The 21,415-nt window shown below is 38.3% G+C and overlaps 1 protein-coding gene across 4 annotated transcripts in view; it reads left to right on the top strand.

The window, feature by feature from the left end:
- LOC127432338 (A-kinase anchor protein 2-like) overlaps positions 1 to 19,649 on the top strand; it is a 71,706-nt gene extending 52,057 nt beyond the window's left edge. For all 4 annotated transcript variants that reach the window (XM_051683265.1, XM_051683268.1, XM_051683267.1 and 1 more), the window contains 2 exons: positions 8,644 to 8,834; positions 14,420 to 19,649. In XM_051683265.1, the coding sequence (XP_051539225.1) occupies positions 8,644 to 8,834; positions 14,420 to 14,551 (323 nt within the window). In that variant the 3' untranslated portion in view covers positions 14,552 to 19,649. The remainder of the gene's footprint in view (positions 1 to 8,643; positions 8,835 to 14,419) is intronic.
- The last annotated feature ends 1,766 nt before the right edge of the window (positions 19,650 to 21,415 follow it).

Genomic DNA, 21,415 nt, shown 5'->3' with positions numbered 1-21,415 from the left:
CACTGAGTTTGTCTTTGGGAGAAATGCCAACAAAACTACATCTGATAAGAAACCTCATTAAGATTTTACATTGAAACCTGTTTGTCAAAAGATTAGAATCTCTAGTTTCATCCGATATGCCATTTAAAAAATGTCACACATTTATTGCAAAAAGGAACGCTGCTAAACACAATGACCGCAGATGAGGACTATGGGTCTTTTTCTTTAGAAATCTTATATTCACTGTGCATCATTATCACACTGAGAATCAATGGGTTCATCCACAAGCTGGAAAATGTTGCTTTCAGAGGCTCTTTATGGAGTTAGGATAAAAATAAGGTGCATTTCAAACTTTTCCGAGACCAGTGCAGACAGACAGCACACTGGAGGTTAAGTAATTCACTAAATAGGGAGCAAGGTAGCATCCTATATCTTTCCTATGCAGCGTACACTCCAAACATGATTGGCACACATGGTGATGGTAATCAGTACTGTACATAGATTAAGAATTTATTATGCTAAATTTTATTTTAACATGGTTGGCAGTGATTGGATGATGCTGGCCATTACTTCGAATAAGAAATAATGATGCTAATTTCTGATTGGTAAGATGCTTCAGCACTGGCTATCACTTGTTTGTTTGACTGTGCAAAGAGAGAACATTGAGGTTTTATTTGCCAAAGCAGAAAAGAAAATTGTAACATAAAAGTCAAATCAAGTCAAATCATTTTTATTTGTGCTTAATACACATTGTTCCAAAGCAGCTTTACAGAAAATCAGCTGTAATGTCTGTTACGTTTCCAAAACATGATAACCATCACTCCTGGGAACATAATAAACAGTTTGATTTTTCAAAAATTTGACTTTCTATAGCTTGTATATTTTTTTTTTAATTTCACAACTTAGACCCGCTGTCCTCATATTTTGAATGTTACCTTTTACATTTTTGCTGTTTCATTAATTGTTTTGTGTTGCTTAATTTTTCAAGACCTGTTTCAATTTTGCTGAAAGGTCTGTAATAGGCCGTTCAATTGCAGGTTCCCATGTGACAACTTACCCCATCTATAGTATGACAGCATGCCCGCTATCTTATTCCCTGTGCAAAAATGTTGGGAATGTTAAATAGCTTATTTGTAACCAAAACTTTAAAATTCTGTATGTGGCTTATTAGAAATTGTCTTTCAAAAATAAAACTAACCAGAGAAATATTCACTGGAGTGCAGAGAACGCCCCTGGGCGCTTCAGCAGAACAACTAAAAGAGTATATTCTAAAAGAGTATATTTTCTTTCTAAAAGAGCGGCACACACGGAACGTCTTTTTAAAGATGCCTTTCCGTTTGTGTGTTATTCCTGGTTGCGGTCGTTATCTCTCCGCTTCTGATGGCCACGATCGCTGTCTTATGTGTCTGGGTGCTGCCCATGCAGAGACATCGTTCGTGGATGGGTCTTGTCCTCATTGCGAGAACATGACCATGGCAACGTTGCGGTCGCGGCTTGCATTCGTAAGAAAGCAAGCCACCCCAGCGGATCCCCGCCTCGGTCCTTCTACCTACGGGTATGAGGCCATGCCGGTTAGCACTGAGGCGATTTGGGGACCTCAATGGGACCACCTCCAGCGAGTATCCCCCCACGGACCTCCCATTCCCCAGCATGCTCACTTGCCCCGGTCGGGCACTCGGACGAGATCGCTGGCTCATCTCAGGGTGAGTTCAACCTCTCGTTCGGAGCCCGGGAAGAAGACAAGTTATCAAGCGCAGCATCGGAAAGCGGGCTCATCCAGTCGGACGCAGAGGCTTCGACTGGGCTTCCTCCTTCAGGAATGGTTGCCCTGTCCCAGGCCGACGTGGAAATGATGGACATGCTTTCCCGGGCGGCCGCGAGCGTCAGGCTAGAGTGGAACCCTGCCCCCCATTCTTCCTGGAAGTGCATGAGGAGCTGACAAGATCATGGGAGGAACCTTTTACTGCCCGGTCCCAGTTTTTCAGCTCCCCCGCTCTCGCTACCCTCGATGGTGGAGCGGCCAGGGGGTATTCGGTGATCCCCCAGGTGGATAAGGCACTCACGGTGCACTTGTGTCCGCAGAGCGCCGCAATCTGGTATGGGCAACCAAAGCTCCCTACCAGGGCCCGTAGATTTACGTCATCCCTGACGGTTAAGGCCTACGGTGCCGCTGGACAAGCCACCTCCGCCCTGCACGCCATGGCTCTCCTGCAAGTACACCAAGCCAAGGTGCTAAAAGAACTGCACGAGGGTAGTTCTGACCCAGGATTGATGCAGGAATTGTGCTCGGCGACTGACCTCGCTCCTGGGCAACGAAGGTCACAGCGCGGTCTCTCGGGCAGGCGATGTCCACCCTGGTGGTCCAGGAGCGCCACCTTTGGCTCAACTTGGTTGAGATGTGAGAGGCTGACAAGGCATGGTTCCTTGATGCCACCATCTCCCAGGTTGGCCTATTCGGCGACACCGTCAAGGACTTTGCCCAGCAGTTCTCGGCGGTGAAGCAGCAGACAGAGGCCATACAACACATCCTGCCCCGGCGAGGCTCAAGACCCCGCACCCTGTCTGCTCATCGCCAAGGGCGTCCTCCTGCAACAACAACACCGGCTCCGCCGCAGTCCGCCCCCCCGTGGCCCTGCCCCGGCGTGGAGCCCAACGCAGGAAGCAGACGCCACACGACTCACGGCTGGCCGCTAAGTACACGAGGAAGGCTTCGAAGCGCCCCTGAGACAGGCGACCCAGGGGCAAGGAGACCCGCTTCTCTGGAGCTGGTGAGCAGACCACTCCATCCCCCAGTGGAGGGCCGGGAGGAGAATCTTTTGTTTCATTTTCATTTAATTTCGTCGCATGTCCAAGAGGCTGCGGTACCCAAAAATTCAACAGAAGAGCAGTTTTCTTGTTCTCTGGGTCACATGTCCAGTGTGCACGGCCGTCGTCACGACCTCCGTCCACCGTCCCATCTTTGCTGGTATGGCGCTCCACCAGCGGTCCCCCCGCCCCTGTGCACCCAGACTCCTGTTCAAGATGCTGACACAAAAACGCATTCTAGCGAGCAACCGGCATCAAGATTGGTTCGTGGCGGTAGACCTGAAGGACGCGCACATCCACGTTTCGGTCTTACCTCGACACAGACCCTTCCTGCGGTTTGCCTTTGAAGGCCAGGCGTACCAGTACAAGGTCCTCCCCTTCGGCCTGTCCTTATCCCCTCGCATCTTCATGACTGTGATCCCTGGATGACATTCCTCCTTAGCCCTCTGGCAGTTGAGTTTGCAGAGAAACTCGCTGACCAGCCCAGTACATGCGCTAATGAACCCCTGTAATGAGGTAGGTGCTCCACATATGCTGGTTCCCCAAAGGCGACCCCATATGATATCTTCCGCAAAATAATTTCCTTGTCGGCAAACTGTGTCTTCCTTGGGCAGAGGCCCCTCTGCCCCCGTTCGCCATGCTCTGTAGAAACTCCTCCCCTTCGGGTAGGACCTACCATGGGACCTCTCCACATGACATACTTCTGACAAGACTCGGTAAGACCATGTGATGTATTCCACTCAAAATAACCCCCCCCCCACACTCTTTTTGGGCGGGGTGTGGTCTCCGCGGTGTCTTCCCCTTGGGAGGGACATCCCCCGACGCAGACACTTATGGCTCCCAGTCAGTTAACAAATTCCACTCTTTTTGGGGAGAAAAGAGAGGGAAAGAGGCCTCGGCAGGGCTAGCCTGTCCCTATTGGTTGGGCAGTCGACTTGTTCCCAAAGGACCATTCGACGCTCATAAGAGTGTCGGGGGAGGTTACGTGACGGCCTGGTGTACTTGCTACGAGGCACACAGCGGTCTGCCCGTCATACACCGCCAGTTCACGTAACACAGTTCAGATAGTTGTGGCATTTTGTATAGGGACCCCTAGTGTCACTACATCGACACAACGTCGAGTGAGTGACAGATAGGGAACGTCCTGGTTACTTTCGTAACCTCCGTTCCCTGATGGAGGGAACGAGACTTTGTGTCGTTCCCTCCAACGCTGAACTACCCGCTGAAATGGCCGGGACCTGGTCTCGGCTCCTCAGCACAAAACCTGAATGAGTGGTTGCATACCAGCTCCTTTTATACCCGTATGTCCAGGGGAGTGGCATTCAAATTCCACTTGCCAATTCTCATTGGGCTTTTTTCAAAAAAGCAGAGGTGTTTGGGGCTCCCAAGAGTGACCCCTAGTGTCGCTACATCGACACAATGTCTCGTTCCCTCCATCAGGGAACGGAGGTTACGAAAGTAACCAGGATGATCTATGCCTTGCCTCCACAGAATTATTAATTCCTTTTCTAAGTTCTCAGGATACAGAGTGAATTGGTCTGAATCCGAAGCTTTAGCTCTGACAGTGTATTGCCCTGTAATGGCTTTTCAACTGGGCACCTTCCAGTGGCCCAAACAGGGCATTAAGTATTTGGGCATTTTAGTTTCAGCAAATTTGAGTGAATTAGTTAGAGTTAATTTTGACCCTTTAATAAAAAGGTTTTCAAGTGATGTGGAAAAGTGGGCTTCAATACATTTATCTATGACTGGGAAGATTAATGTTATAAAAATATTAATAATTCTTTACATTTATATAGTGCTTTTCTAGGCACTCAAAGCGCTTTACATAGTATAGGGGGACTCTCCTCAACCACCACCAGTGTGCAGCATCCACCTGAATGATGCGATGGCAGCCATAGTGATTAAATTAATTGTATTCCAAAATTCAACTACCTACTACAGTCTCTCCCCATTGAAGTTCCCCTCTTTTATTTTAAACAATTTGATAGTATAGCTAAATCCTTTATTTGGAATGGTAAACGCCCTCGGTTGCATTCCAGTATGTTACATAGGCCATTTGACAAAGGTGGGTTAGGTCTCCCCAAGATTTTGTTTTACTAAATGTCTCAGACATTTGGCACATTGGTTGCTTCCACCTGAGAGAGCCCCTCCCTGGCTCTTTATTGAACAGGAGGTCCTTGCCCCTACCTTTCCATTGCAAAGTCTTCCTACCAAGCTGCCTGAAGAAGTAAAGAGACATTCCGTTATCTTGCACATGCATTTAGTGTGGACAAAAGTTTCCCGCGTGTTCAATTCGGACATTTACCTGAACGTTGCCGTAAGTATTTGGTTGAACCCTAAATTGTGCATTAACAAGTCCCCTTTCTGCTGGACAGAATGGATTGAGAAGGGTGTTGCTATGCTGGACCTGTATGAAGATGGAGCGTTGAGATCCTTTGAGAATATAATACAGCGTTTTGGGATTCCAAGATCTCATTCTTCAGGTACTTACAGCTGCGCCATCTACTCTGTACCACCTTTGGGTGTAGTGTGCAGCCCCCTAAAGCGGCAGACACTCTTGAGAAAAGGTCATGAAGATTCAGCGTACTATTCCTGGCTAATTCAGAGTCTAGAGGACGGGGTTTTAACATCTCTTAAGAAGTTATGGGAGAGAGACTTGAATTTAGTACTGGAAGATGGAGAATGGGGCAGGATTTTTTACAAATGTCAAGTCTATGTCTAGGGATGCGAGGGTGCACCTCATTCAATTTAAGATTCTGCATCGTTTTTATTGGACTCCCTCTAGATTGTATAGGCTTGGCTTTAAAGACACACCTACTTGCTGGCGATGCCTGTTGGAGAACAGGGACATAGCCCATGTTTTTTTTTTGTTTTTTTTTTGGTTCTGTACTAAGATTCAAGTGTTTTGGTTGAGGGTTCAGAATTTTATCTGTGAGTTCTTGAGCACTCAGATTTTATTCTGCCCCAGACTTTGTATTTTGGGTGATGGGGCGGGTATTAACATAAGGAACAAACATATAAAATCTGGGTCCTTACCAGCATGATGATTGGCATTCAGGTATTTCTTAGGGGATGGAAGTCGGCTGATGTGTGTGTGGGGGGGGTTGGCATATACTGATAAAAGTTGATTTCATGTATGCATGTGCTGTTTGTTTTAGTCTGAGTTTGGAATCAATAAAGATTGTTAATGACAAAAATCTCGGTCGCAAATGGGTCTTCCAAATGGACAATGACCCTAAGAATTTCTCCAAAGTTGTGGCAAAATGGCTTAAGGGGAACAAAGTCAAGGTATTGGAGTGGCCATCACAAAGCCCTGACCTCCATCCGATAGAAAATTTGTGGGCAGAACTGAAAAAGCGTTTGCGAGCAAGGAGGCCTACAAACCTGACTCAGTTACTCCAGTTCTGTCTGGAGGAATGGGCCAAAATTCCAGCAACTTATGTGAGAAGCATGTGGAAGGCCCAAAACGTTTGACCCAAATTAAACAATTTAAAGTCAATGCTACCAAATACTAACAAAGTGTATGTAAACTTCTGACCCATCGAGTGGGAATGTGATGAAAGAAATAAAAGCTGAAATAAATCATTCTCTCTACTATTATTCTGACATTTCACATTATTAAAATAAAGTAGTGATCCTAACTGACCTAAGACAGGGAATGTTTTCAATGATTAAATGTCAGGAATTGTGAAAAACTGAGTTTAAATGTATTTGGCTAAAGTGTATGTAAACTTCTGACTTCAACTGTATATATACTGTATATTAGCTTTTATTGGTTTAGGAGTAAGGATGTTTCAAGTGTTTCAATTCTATTTGTATGTCCCAAGGAAATCATTATTTAGCATGTTGCTAAATGTCATGGACAGCAGCACTGTATTAAACAGTGTGTGCTATCAGTCTTAGAGATTGTCCATTTATAATGATATTCAGTACTGGAGAAGTTTTTATGTCTGCACTATGTCTAATGGTGTCTGAGTGAAATGCAAGGGCACAGAGACCATTTTTGGCTTGTTTTGAGCAGTAGCGCTAAAGGGCTTAGTATTGGTAATGTTATCCTGTGCTCTCAGTAGGTTGGTTTCCATCCAACTATTTTTATGCGCATTTTGAAATTGCGCATAAGAAATCCTGAATGGAAACGCTTGATATGCAAATAAACTTTCAGAATTCATGTAAAATTTAATACGCTAGGTGGATTTTCTAGAGTTTCGCATGAGTTAAAAAGCGCATTAAGGTGATGGAAACGGTTTATTTGCAAAACGATGACGTGTTTTGACCATTCGTGCATGTGTTATGAGCGTGTGAAAGTTTGATGTGACTAGCCCAATGAAAAGTCCGACTTTGGCACACAATTCTTTGAACATAGCGCTTGTCATTCTGAAGTGATTAACCCACAGCTGGTTGATAAAGTGGGTCCTCACAATCTGCCAGAACAGTTTTGAGAGCTGGCGCTCCCGGGTATGTGGAGACTGGTGGTGTGTGGGCATCGCAGCTATTTCAGCCCACATTATATCAGATATTACACTTATTCTGCGGTGTCTCCCAAAGCAGGGAGAGGTCATTCAGCTCCTCCATCATGACGAGGCGTCTCCCTCATGATAATGCGCATTACGTAGTGGATGGAAACACGCAACAATTCGTATTTTCTTAAGTCTAATTTTTCTAAATCCGCTTAAAAAATGTGAATCATTTTGGATGAAAACCCAGCTCAATGATTGTCTTCTCATTAATGATGTGATTCTCTAAACGACAAATGTAGTACGTATAAATCTAAATTCTTATATAGAGTCACTGATTTTCAACAGCAAATTTCCCTACAGAGCTTTGTATAAAGATTTGTATTTGTCCAATGGCCATATTGAAGGTGGCAACCCTAATTACATGTCTCATATTTAATCACAAGCATGCTCGTTCCTGACACTGTTATCTCATTGGTAAACAAGTCATCTAACTTTTGAAAGAAAAAAAAAAAACTGAATTTGTGGCAAAATTGTTCATTGTGGTGGAAATGACGGTGCAAAGGCTGGGACAGTTGCAATTTTTGAAAAATATTTTTTTACACAATGGGTATTGAAATGGTTTTTTTTTTTTTACCTGTTTTGTTTAGATCCTAGTTATAAACATATAATAATTTATATTCATTATGGATTTTTTTAATAGTTTAAGATCTGGGTGAAAGATGAAGGGACAACTGGTAAAAAATAAAATAAAATAAAAAAGCATTTTTGAAAAGTTTGAAAAAGTAAAAAAAAAAAAAAAAAAAAACATTTAATCTTTTAATAACATTCATATAACAAAAGGAAAAAAGTTGAAATCTGTTTTAATAATAATCAACCCCTGAACATAAAACTTGAACAAACAACCTTGCACAAACTGGTTGTTTTTCTCTCAAATTCCCTTGATTTATAATGGAATGAGGAATAGCAGTGTGGGTCTCTACACAAACAGTGCTCGTCCATCTTGTGCGCACACTACTTGGGTCATCATCAAGAATGTGTCTGGGGCCTTTCATGTACACTGCATCTTGATGAATGTTCTTTCTGGAACATAGTTATTAAAAAATCTCTGAATCCTAATCCAGACTGTACTTCAGATCCATCTCATTCATTTCTTCTAAACTGTGCTTTGACTTGACTACTTTCATTCTTGACATTAAAGCCAGTGGATTTTGCAATGTGTGTGCATATGATAAAATTATATGTTGTAACTGCAAGTTCATTTTCAGGCCATAAATTACCACTTATTGGTTGGTTTTCCTTCACTATCCAGTTGAACTCAACCATTTAAAAACAATTATCTATCCATCCATTCATCCATCTATAGATCCATCTACAACTGCTTTATAAATTCTTCTGTCTGCAGGTAAGATTGAGAAGGTTCGTCCGGTTCCTCCAGCATCACCATGTACTTCAGATGGAGCTCTTCCCTCTCCGCTGTCTGATCTGGGCAGTGATGACTCTGGAGGACAGCGACCCAAGAACTTCATGCAGACTCTGATGGAGGACTTCGAGACACATAAAGTCAAGCGTCGAGAGAAAGCAGAGGACAATAGCGTAAGTTTGGAGCAGAAGAAATAGAAATAAACCTTGTGTAAATTGTCAGCTTTACACTAAGCTAAAATGCTATTTCTAGCCATTTACCGGGCACGATCATATTTTTTTATCAAAAAAAAAATTCACATTTGATCATAATTTCTTTTTTTTTCTAGTAAGACCTTTGATATTAGGGCAAAAATCATATTTTTGATAATAATTGTTATTGTTTCCCTGTAAAAATATCTAAAAATCCTTAAAACAAGATCAGTTTGACTTAATCTTGTTTTAGAAGCAACACTGCATGAGATATTTAGCTTTTTCAGAGAATGTATTTTTAATATGTGTATTTTGTCTTACTGTACTGGCAGAGTTTTTATAGTCAAAACAAGTGAAAAAATTTACCAGTGCTGAAGAAGTAATCCAAAGTGTTTAGAATATGTTACTGACCTTGAGTAATCTAATGGAATACGTTACAAATTACATTTTATAGCATGTATTCTGTAATCTGTAGTGGCATACATTTCAAAAGTAACCCTCCCAACCCTGATCATATGGCATAATAATGCATTGTCTATTGGATTCTTCCTATCTACACTTTCACTGAGACAACTCTTTAAGATATCTATTAGCCTACCATCTAAAATCATCATTACAACCTTAACTGACACAATCAAACAGTGAATCTGAAGTTTGTAATTTCTTGTAAACTTTTCAATAACTCCAAAGACATTTGCAATTAGTAATCAATTTATACTGCTAACATACTGTTGGCATGACTTACTTCAGAGCCCAGTTTCCTCTTTTTCTTTCAAAGAAAAAAGTGAAAAAAGAGGGACTTTCCAGCTCATTTGAAAGTGAATCAATAAAGACCATGTGAAAAACCACCATCAAATGCCTTTTGAGCTCACAGTGTTTCATATCAACCACAGTTTGTCCCCTTTTGCTTCCTCAGATGTCAGTTTCCTTTAAAAGCTATTATTTGGAGAACAAATAGTAAAGTGTTTTGCAACTGCATTGTACTAAAAGTTTCAAGTTCCATTTTTATATTACAAAGTATAAACTATGACTCTGGAAAAACACAAAATTCTAAGTGAATTAGAATTTTGTACAAAGATTCAGAATTTATTATGCAAATTTCTGATTGGTAAAATGCTTCAGCACTGGATACCACTTGTTTGTTTGACTGTGCAAAGAGAAAACATTGAGATTTTGTTGACCCGCTGAGCCAATGAACTAATGTAAATAAGAAAGACTAAATAGAACATTTGTTCACAAAAAAAAAAAAAAAAGAAGAGAGATTTGCCTACTATATTGAATATTTTTACATTTAAAAATTAATTTGTCATCACACCACTTTTTAAAATGAACTAGTGAAGACAAAACTGTGATTAAAAATGAGAACATTTAAGATAGACACATTTGGTTATACATTCATTTAAATAATGTTTAACTTAAATCTTGATGTTGATGAAAAAGTTTTTGTGGAAAAATCAATGACTTTTCATCATGAGAAAATTTTTCTAATGTACTTTCCAAAAGTACATATCTACACTCAAACTCAGGATGGAACCGAAGATTCCAGGTTGAAATGCCATATTAGCTATGCTATTAGCAAACAATATTAAATGGCCTGTAGAATATTAAAAGTATATATTTATATAAAGTTTAAATATGGCAACAAAGTATATGTAAAATTTTCTGGTAACACTTTACAATAAGGCTCCATTTGTTAACATTAGTTATCAACATTAGTTAACATGAACTAACAATGAACAATACTTTTACAGCATTTATTATTCTTGGTTAATGCTAATTTCAACATCTACTAATAAATGTTGTAATTTTAAAAGTTGTAGTAATTAACATCAGTTAATTCACTGTGAACTAACATTAACAATTTACTATTGTATTTTTATTAACTAACTTTAACAAAGATTAATAATAATTATTATTATTATAAATAATTAATGCTGTAAAAATATATTGTTAATTGTTTGTTCATGATACCTAATGCATTAACTAATGTTATTACACGGCTCTCTGGAATACTCGATTCTGATTGGTCAATGGCACCATCTAGCGGTAAGATATTGCTCTGTAACAACCACACATCCAGGCCACTCATCCCTGTTCTGTTAGCCGTCTCTCCTGCTTCTCAGATCACTGTGCGATCTCTACAAGTAAGCTAATAAAATTATTTCAACTCAAATCAATGTTTCATGTGAATTAGTTTGTTTATTTGGCAAGTAGTCTTGTAATAAGCTGGACAATGAGTAGTCAGACGGTAATTTTTACAAAACACCAACAGAACTATGACGCAAACCGGAGGTTGATTTCAGCTGTTCATCTATTTATTTCTTCACAAATTACATAATTTCAATGTAAATCACTATTTTATGTCTATCTGCAGTGTTTATTTATTTGGTTATTAGCCGTGTAATAAGCAGGATAATGTACAGTCAGCTGGCTGACTGTACATTATCCCATACATAAGGAATGGAACCTTATTGTAAAGTGTTATCAGTGCTCTTTGTGAGTCCAGTAATCATATGGAAGTTGATCTACTTTCAAAAAAACTGTTCTCTGCACAATAGCAAGTGTTTCACATTGACTGATTCTTTCTCTTTCCCTCTTGTCAGTACGTCCGCTTAGTTACAACTGAGGTACTTGTACAATGCTTGCTTTTTCAAGTTCTCTGTGCCCTCATTTGTGTTATTGCATGGAGTTGTGGGTGGGTTTGTATTAGTGCCAAGTACTTTGACATATGACATGTGTTCACTAAATCCAAAACCTTCTCGAATCATTACATTTTGTATGTTCATAATTTAAACATAACCACACTTTGAAATGGTCAAAGTATTTGCACCATATATGGTCTTTAATGTTAATTAACGTTAATATGTTCCCATTAAACTTCTGGGAATGGAATTATGAACATGTAATGTCCAATCTTTATAGAAGCATTTGACCTCCTTATAAAGCCTGATATGTGATATAGTGCTGTCAATTTAACAATAATAGTGTGCAATTAGTTGTTAAAAATACAAATGTGCTGTCTTAAAAATGTGGCGCTCATGGCGTAAGATGCTGAAAAAAAGTGACCCTTTACGCAGTGACCAAAGACATCAGTCTGCATGTGTACATATGCCAACAATTAAAAAATATAGCTGGAATATAAGAATGTGTCCTGTGTAAATGGCCCCTACGGTCTTCCTCAGACATATTGACAAGCAACTTTATTACACTTTATGTAATGTCTATTCATTGATTTCGTCTGCCACAATAATGTATTTGAATTATCTTAATTTTTATGTAATTAATTGCAGTTAAGTTGATTAATCTATGATCATATCATTTAATTAATTCAGTCAAACATTATAATAACTGATTGACAGTCCTAATTTAATATTTTTATAATATTTAAGTTGCTTGAGAACTTTGGATTGGACATTTAGGTTAATTGAATAAGACGCGATGGTCCCTGTGAGAGTAACACTTGGCACCAGTTTGGCACAAAGATCTTTCTTTTTAAACAGCATGACTGTTCTCTTTTCCTCTTTTATTATTTCTGCTTTTTGTGCTTCTGTTTGTACTCAATTCTGTATTGTGTGTTGTGAAGTTGTGAATCTAAAGCTGTCCATCTGTTATGGACAATCAGGCCCAAAGACACTGCACTCAGCATCTAAGCTGTTTGAAACAAGTGCGGCCAACAATGGACTGTTTGGTGCGCATATTTTCACAAGTGTGATTGCTGTTTATTTTAATTGTTTTTTTACTACTCTAAATGGCAAGTTAAAGGATAAAATAACACTATGATCTCATGAAAATTACATGACTGGTGACATAAATGATTTCACTATGTTCATTAAAAGTATCGTGGCAGTTCCGAGGTGAACTGTCCACTGTGTGGCGCTAAAAGCGTGTTAAATGTTCTTCAAAACAGATGAGTTGTTTTTTTTTTTTTAACCCCTTGTCTCCCCAATTTAGAATGCCCAGTTCCCACTACTTAGTAGGTCCTTGTGGTGGCTCGGTTACTCACCTCAATCTGGGTGGCGGAGGACAAGTCTCGGTTGACTCCACTTCTGATGCATCTGATGGCAATGTGGCTTGTTGTGCATGATACCGCGGAGACTCCCAGCATGTGGAGACTCATGCACAACTTACCACACACCCCACTGAGAGCAAGAACCACTAATTGCGACCACAAGGAGGTTACCCCATGTGACTCTACCCTCTATAGCAACCAGGCCAATTTGGCTGCTTAAGGAGACCTCACTCCCTGACTCCAGTCTGGATTTGAACTTGTGACTCCAGGGTTGGTAGTCAGCGCCAATACTCGCTGAGCTACCCAGGCCCCCCAAAATGAGGTTTTTAAGGTTAATGCTCTAGCAAGCATTAACTGACCTGTCTACCCTAAACCTTAAACCTAAACCCAACTGATAGTGTCATTAAAGCAAATGTAAGTAAAAAACATTAAATAAATACAAATAAAAAACTGTTTGACCAGTTTACAGCATATTCAGGCACTAAAATGACCAAATATGTTTACAAGCTTGTTCAAGCATGACTAAGTTGCATGGTGGCACAACTGAAAGTGTTAGACTTTGAATGTGGAAGACCTGGGTTCGAGACCAGCAAAAACATGGTTGTTTCAGCTATTGTTGTTTTTTTGTTTTTTTTTTTATCTCACATTTGCTTTTATGACACTGTCGGTTAGGTTTAGATGTAGCATTTTGGAAAGGGATGTCGGTTCTGTAAAGGTTTTTAAAGTTAATGATCTATCATCACACATTAGCTTTTTATGACACTAATGGTTACGTTTCGGTTAAAGGTTTATGTTAGATAGGTCAGTTCTTTTCTGGTCATTTAAATCTCCACAGAGCATTAACCTTTAGAAAATTATATTTAACTTGCATTTAGCGCCCTCAGTGGACATTTTGTGCCTGAAACTACAGTGATGCCTATAATGAACCACCTAATTACTTTTTGCTAAATTATTGACACAGTCACATTATTTTTACGAGATCAGGCTGGTAAAAACTGCTTTACATTATGTAAAATCTGAGTTAAAACAAACTTACTAATATTTTTATAACTGATAGTTCCGACTCAAAATTTTGATTGGATGAGCCACATTCAAAGGCATTATAAAATACCCAATATATGCATACATGTAGAATTCTGTATTATGCAACATGTAGCAACATTATTCAGCAACTAGGAATACATTAACTAATTTCACGTTACACCCCTTAATATAGTTCTTCCTTGTTATTCTTGACACATTTCTACTGTTGCACAGTATATACCATCATACCTGTCATACTACAACAATAACTAGCAATCAAATCAAATTGTAGCTTTTTAAAGATACTGTAAATATTGATGAAAGTTAGAAAATAAAGATATAACAGCATGCAAGTAACATATGTTTACCTCAAATAATTTTAACCTGAGATTCAGATCGGGGTTGTATGTCTTGAAAGAGAAATGTGCCTCTTATTTCTTTGTTAAAAGTTTTCTGTTTAACCCTATGGTGAAAATAGCATTAAAACAACTTAAATATTATAAACATTTCTGTATATCTTCATCTTTGTCTTCAGGTTCTGGAAGCAACACGTGTCACTCGCAGAAAAAGTAATATGGCCCTACGATGGGAGGCGGGAATCTACGCCAACCAGGAAGATGCTGAGGAGGAGGAAAATGAGGAGGAGGAGGAGGAGGAAGAAGAGTAAACAAAACTTTCCTTCGATGATGGAAATATTTAGAAACAGAGAAATTTTAGAGGGAAAATGTGCAACAGGACAAGCACTAGTATTTATTGGGAATTCAAACCCCAAAAGCAGGTTCAGAATGTCCGGTTCAAAAACTGTCTGGTATATTTTTTCAAACAAAAAGTTTTCTCTTGAGGGCCCCAAGCAAAGAAGACCAGAGATACTATAATGCTTTACATTTCCACTATCAAGTTATTGCTTTTTCTTTTATACTGATTCGTTTGGAGTCAAAGAGGAATGTGCAAGGATTGGTGACAGTGATTTTGAGGATTTTTGGCATTAATGTGGTGACTTAAGTTACTCAGTGTGGATCACATTGCATCTAAGAGTTAAACTTCACAGAAATTAAAACATTATTGAGTGGCAATGGACTTTAGGAAAAAGAATGGAAAATCTGACAGTGTGTATGGAGCTCTGATACTGCTGATAGTGTGGTTTAAATCTATTTCAAACTAGAGCTTAGATGACTGTGTAAGAATATTCACAATCTCTTGAGTATTTTGTTAGGACAGGTTTGTTGCCATTTATAAGAAGTGAGAGAACCTTTAATGACGACAAATAAAAGCAGAGCACAAGTTAATAACCTTTAAGATTTGAGGGGGTTTGTAAGACTTTGTAAAATTTAAGACCAGACATCTGTTTGCTCATTCCAAATCGATGACCTGCGAACATAGTAATGCTTTTGTAAAAGGCAACAGACCCATTCTGCATTGACAAAAGACAGGAAATGTTTGTGTGAAGGACCAGGATGTTATTGTTGTTTGCAGCTGAAGGCATCTGTGTTTGGCTTGAAGTTAGCATCAGATGCAGTGTAGTGAATTTGGAAGAACACTTGATGGTTGATTAAATTATGTAGGTTTTCTGTAATGTTTGTGTTGTTTTATATATGATGGCTGACTGATTGTGCGCGTGTATAATGTATAGGGCTCAAAACAGACAGTCATTGAGCAATAATGTAAAAATGGTAATACTTTTAATGTTTCATTTATTAAGGGTTTATAAAGGGAGTAATTAATGACTAATAAGTAATTTACAAATGTGTTATAAATCATCAATAGGTGTTATAACAACATGAATAATAAGGACCACTTTTATGCAGTGCTTGCCAAATAGTTAGCATTGTGTTATAAATGCTTAATAAATACTCTTATTCCTACTTATATTAATGAAAAATACAAAAACCCTATGTTATAGTGAGATAATAAAAAAGTATTATGTCATTTGGCTACAGTCCGCTTTGTGTTTACATTAATTTTGTAATGTCTTGTCTCATTTGTGTTGTCACTTTTCTTGTCACATTGATGCCAAAATAATGGTGCTATTCTGAGTGGACTTACCTAGTCCTAGTTACTTAAAGTTCTCTGCAAAACATTATTCTTTTTTTTTTTTTTTTTTTTGTTCTTCTGGTGTCATTCACAGCATATCTCATACAATAAAGCCTGATTACAATTAAAACATCCTTAATTTTATAATGTTGGCAACTCTTTAATAAATGCTTTATATGTGTCTACGTTACATTTAGGTACATTTTCCTAGGTAACTAATGCTAAATAAATGTTATTAAGCATTTATGACATTTGATGTAAAATGGCTCACAATTTGGCAAGTACTGCATGAAAGGCAGCCATATTGTGCATGTTGTTATAACAGCATATAAATGATTTATAATGCATTTGTAAATGAATTATAAGTCATTAATTAATCCCTTTATAAAAAATAAAGGGAACATTAATGTTAAATGATACCGCAAAATTTGCGAACAAGTCATAACAGTATTTTTCCAATATGTTATTGAGAAGGATAATTAAATACGCAAGTAGCCTATTCACTCTGCCGAATCGTTTAACTGATTTTCCATCAATCTTTATTTAAAAAGGTGGACTTTATTTTTCTGTACACTGGCATTTTTTAAGCTTGATTTTGTACATGAAATTTAGTAAAATACCATTATTTTACTTTGTTACGATCACTTATTTGATAAGTATCTACACGTAATTATCTGTAATGTGGGAATGGATGTTTTTCCTTGTTTCCCATTATTTTGTAAAACATTTGGCAAAAAAGTAGTGTAAATATGTTATAAAATGTGTTAAGTTTAAAGAACAAGCATCTAGGAGATTGACATCAATGATGGACATGCAAGAAATGAAGATTTAAGAATCGTGGACAAATATGTGGACAAATATTACATCTTTATTAAATTTTTGCCTTTGGCCTGATACATTTGTCAAGACACAAATGAACACATCCTGAGAGCATCATTAGACAAGTCTACCCTACACATATAGACAGGCACGGACTGGCCATTGGGAGAACCGGGACTTTTCCCGGTGGGCCGGCTGTGAAATGGGGCCACATGGGGCGCCGCATTATGCAGAACGCACCACAACACGGCGCCGCGATATGCGGAAGGGGGCAGTGACATGCAGAAAGGACAGCAACACCCCAACAATTGTTTACAGACAGATTGTTTCACTTTTAATTGACTATATCACAATTCCAGTGGGTCAGAAGTTTACATTCACTAAGTTAACTGTGCCTTTAAGCAGCTTGGAAAATTCCAGAAAATGATACCATGCTTTTAGGCAATTAGCCATTTAGCCAATTAGCTTCTGATAGGCTAATTGGAGTCAATTGGAGGTGTATCTGTGGATGTATTTTAAGGCCTACCTTCAAACTCAGTGCCTTTTTGCTTGACATCATGGGAAAATCAAAAGAAACCTGCTAAGACCACAGAAAAAAATAAAAATAAATTGTGGACCTCCACAAGTCTGGTTCATACTTGGGAGCAATTTTCAAACGCCTGAAGGTATCACGTTAAGGTACACACTGTACAAACAATAGTACGCAAGAATAAACACCATGGAACCACGCAGCCATCATACATCTCAGGAAGGAGACGCATTCTGTCTGCTAGAGATGAACGTAGTTTGGTGCGAAAAGTGCAAATCAATCCCAGAACAACAGCCAAGGACCTTGTGAAGATACTGGAGGAAATAGGTAGACAAGTATTTATATCCACAGTAAAACGAGTCCTATACCGATATAACCTGAAAGGCTGCTCAGGAAGGAAGAACCCAATGCTCCAAAACCACCAGAAAAAATCCAGACTACAGTTTGCAAGTGCACATGGGGACAAAGATCTTTTTTTTTTCAGAGAATCAGAGAAATTTCCTCTGGTCTGATGAAACAAAAAATATATATTTTTGGCCATAATGACCATTGTTATGTTTGGAGGAAAAAGGGTGAGGCTTGCATCATGTTGTGGGGGTGCTTTGCTGCAGGAGGGACTGGTGCACTTCACAAAATAGATGGCATCATGAGGAAGGAAATTTATGTGGAAATATTGAAGCAATATCTCAAGACATCAGCCATGAAATTAGAGCTCGGTCGCAAATGAGTCTTCCAAATGGACAATGACCCCAAGCATACACTGGGGGCCAAAAGTTTGGAATAATGTACAGATTTTGCTGTTTCGGAAGGAAATGGTACTTTAATTCACCAAAGTGGCATTCAACTGATCACAAAGTATAGTCAGGACATTACTGATGTAAAAAAACAACACCATCACTATTTGAAAAAAGTCATTTTTTATCAAATCTAGAAAGGCCCCATTTCTAGCAGCCATCACTCCAACACCTTATCTTTGAGTAATCAGGCTAATTTGCTAATTTGGTACTAGAAAATCACTTGACATTATACCAAACACATTTGAAAGCTGTTTGGTTTGTTAAATGAAGCTTAACATTGTCCTTGTGTTTGTTTATTGCTGTGAGTTGCCAGAGTATGCAATAGACTGGCATGTCTTAAGGTCAATATTAGGTCAAAAATGGCAAAAAAGAAACAGCTTTCTCTAGAAACTCATCAGTCAATCATTGTTTTGAGGAATGAAAGGTATACAATGCTTGAAATTGCCAAAAAAAAAAAAAACTGAAGATTTCATACAAAGGTGTTCACTACAGTCTTCAAAGTCAAAGGACAACTGGCTCTAACAAGGACAGAAAGAGATGTGGAAGGCCAGATGTACAACTAAACAAGAGGATAAGTACATTAGAGACTCTAGTTTGAGAAATAGACACCTCACATGTCCTCAGCTGACAGCTTCATTGAATTCTACCCGCTCAACACCAGTTTCATGTACAACAGTAAAGAGAAGACTCAGGGGTGCAGGCCTTATGGGAAGAATTGCAAAGAAAAAGCCACTTTTGAAACAGAAAAACAAAAAGAAAAGGTTAGAGTGGGCAAAGAAACACAGACATTGGACAACAGATAATTGGAAAAGAGTGTTATGGATCTTAACACCATTGAGTTTTATGGGATCAGCTAGACTGTAAGGTGCGTGAGAAGTGCCCGACAAGACAGCCACATCTATGGCAAGTGCTACAGGAAGTGTGGGGTGAAATGTCACCTGAGTATTTGGACAAACTGATAGCTAGAATGCCAAGGATCTGCAAAGCTGTCATTGCTGCATGTGGAGGATTTTTTTTATGAGAACTCTTTAAAGTAGTTTAAGAAGTTCTGCATTTTTTTTTTCAAATTGTAATAGTAATTTTTCACATTATCAATGTCCTGACTATACATTGTGATCAGTTGAATGCCACTTTGGTGAATAAAAGTACCAATTTCTTTCCATAAGAGCAAAATCTGTACATTATTCCAACCTTCTGGCTGCCAGTGTACCTCCAAAGTTGTGGCAAAATGGCTTAAGAACACAAACTCAAGGTATTGGAGTGGCCATCACAAAGCCCTGACCTCAATCTGATAGAAATTTTGTGGGCAGAACTGCAAAAACGTGTGCGAGCAAGGAGGCCTACAAACATGTCTCAGTTACTCCAGTTCTGTCTGGAGGAATGGGCCAAAATTCCAGCAACTTATTGTGAGAAGCTTGTGGAAGGCTACCCAAAACATTTGAACTTTGTTAAACCATTTAAAGGCAATGCTACCAAAAACTTCTGACCCACTGGGAATGTGATGAAAGAAATAAAAGCTGAAATAAATAATTCTCTCTACTATTATTCTGACATTCAAATTCTTAAAATAAAGTATTGTTCCTAACTGACCTAAGACAGGGAATGTTTTCTACGATTAAATGTCAGTTTAAATGTATTTGGCTAAGGTGTATGTAAACTTCTGACTTCAACTGTAGTAGTGCATAGACAAGATCCTTTATTGCAGGCAAAAAAAAAAATGCAATATTGTTATGAACTTTTGGTGACATAAAGATAGACCTACCGATTTTGTTTTTTCAAAGGGTGCATCAACTTTATTTAATGGATTCATACAAACATTATCTCTTGATACTGAGTGACTTTCTGGAATATTAATTTGTTTTGTGTGATGTGTTTTACTCAGAGAAGGATATTGCATTTTTACTTGCATTATTTGATATGAGATATGACTATGGTGAGCTAAAATTTGAATTTTATAAAGGGAAAATATTTTTTATTTGAGCAGTAAGATACAGTATTCCTATGAATGGAAAATACTTTGGGACAAATGGCAGGCATTTAGTACTATTCACTGCACATTTATTCAAATATTTTACTGTGTTTTGTGTATTTAAAGGTCATGTATGTTATACTAGATACATTGTAGAGATTTCATTAGTGGAGGCGTTTGGTATAGGGGCTGTAGGAAACATCACTAGCACAGTAATGACCATGATGCTAACAGGTTTTGCATCATGGCATTTGCAGCATTCACATTAAATGCAAAGCCAGCTTTAGTTTTCCTAAAGTTGGCATGCTTTTGTACTATAATATTAAATGGACAAATAAATGGTCGATTTTTTTGTCACAAAGCTAAATTTTAAGAAATATATCAGTGTTCAAATGTGTAATACAATAGGCTTTTAATATAGAATATTGAAGAAGAACGAACCATTAGAAATGGAGCAACGTTGCCATTTTTAATAAGTGAAAGTATTAGGGCAAAAGTATGATGTGAGTTTACTTGGCAATAAATCTTATATTAGATCTAATAGTTCTCAATCATACTTATTTGAGGCTTCTAGTCAAGCGTTTCAAGCCTTGTCCGTGTGCATGCAGTCGATTTAATGTCTAGTACTGAATCTACTGCAACTGAAAGTTTGATGGAAGACAACCCGTGCTTTAAAAAAAAAAAAAAAAAGCCTTGCCCTGCCTTCAATGAAATCACAAACAATATTGCTTTTTTTTTTTTTCTCAGTGTAAACAGAGTTTATTATTTTTAATTTTGAGGTAACACCAAAAATATGTTGTGTGTTTTGCTTTTGTAGTATAAATACTTCCTTAAACACAGGAAATCACAGGTTTAATGAGTATTCTTTCAGAGAAACCAAAGGAATATTGATATAGGTGCGTGAGGATGCAATCATGCTTTCAAAAGCCCTATGTTGATATGTTAACCACTTATTGTATGTTAATATTCTACTTATATTGTTTTATAGTAATTGTAAGCCTCACTCTTACACACATATATAATTATTTTCTCATTAAAAAGAAAAATAGTAAAACTGTTCATTCTTTCCTTGACTCCAAGTATCAGGCTGCAAAAGTTGTCAATGTGCATAAATAATTTAATAGCATAATAACTTCAAGTTAGTACTATTCAAAACTATTCTATTAGGGTCTTATAAACAGCAGGTGTTTTCTGTTGGCTTTTTCTGTGTTAAAGGGATAGTTCACCCAAAAATGAAAATTCTCTTGTCATTTATTCACCTTCATGCCATCCCTGATGTGTATGACTTTCTTTTTTCAGCAGAACACAAACAATGATTTTTAGAAGAATATCTCAGCTCAAGGTCCATACAATGCAAGTTAATAGTGCTCATATCTTTGTAGCTCC

Source organism: Myxocyprinus asiaticus, chromosome 42 (genome assembly GCF_019703515.2).
Source record: "Myxocyprinus asiaticus isolate MX2 ecotype Aquarium Trade chromosome 42, UBuf_Myxa_2, whole genome shotgun sequence".
In the NCBI taxonomy this organism is placed as follows: Eukaryota; Metazoa; Chordata; class Actinopteri; order Cypriniformes; family Catostomidae; genus Myxocyprinus; species Myxocyprinus asiaticus.
This window is presented reverse-complemented; position numbering and strand designations above follow the sequence as displayed.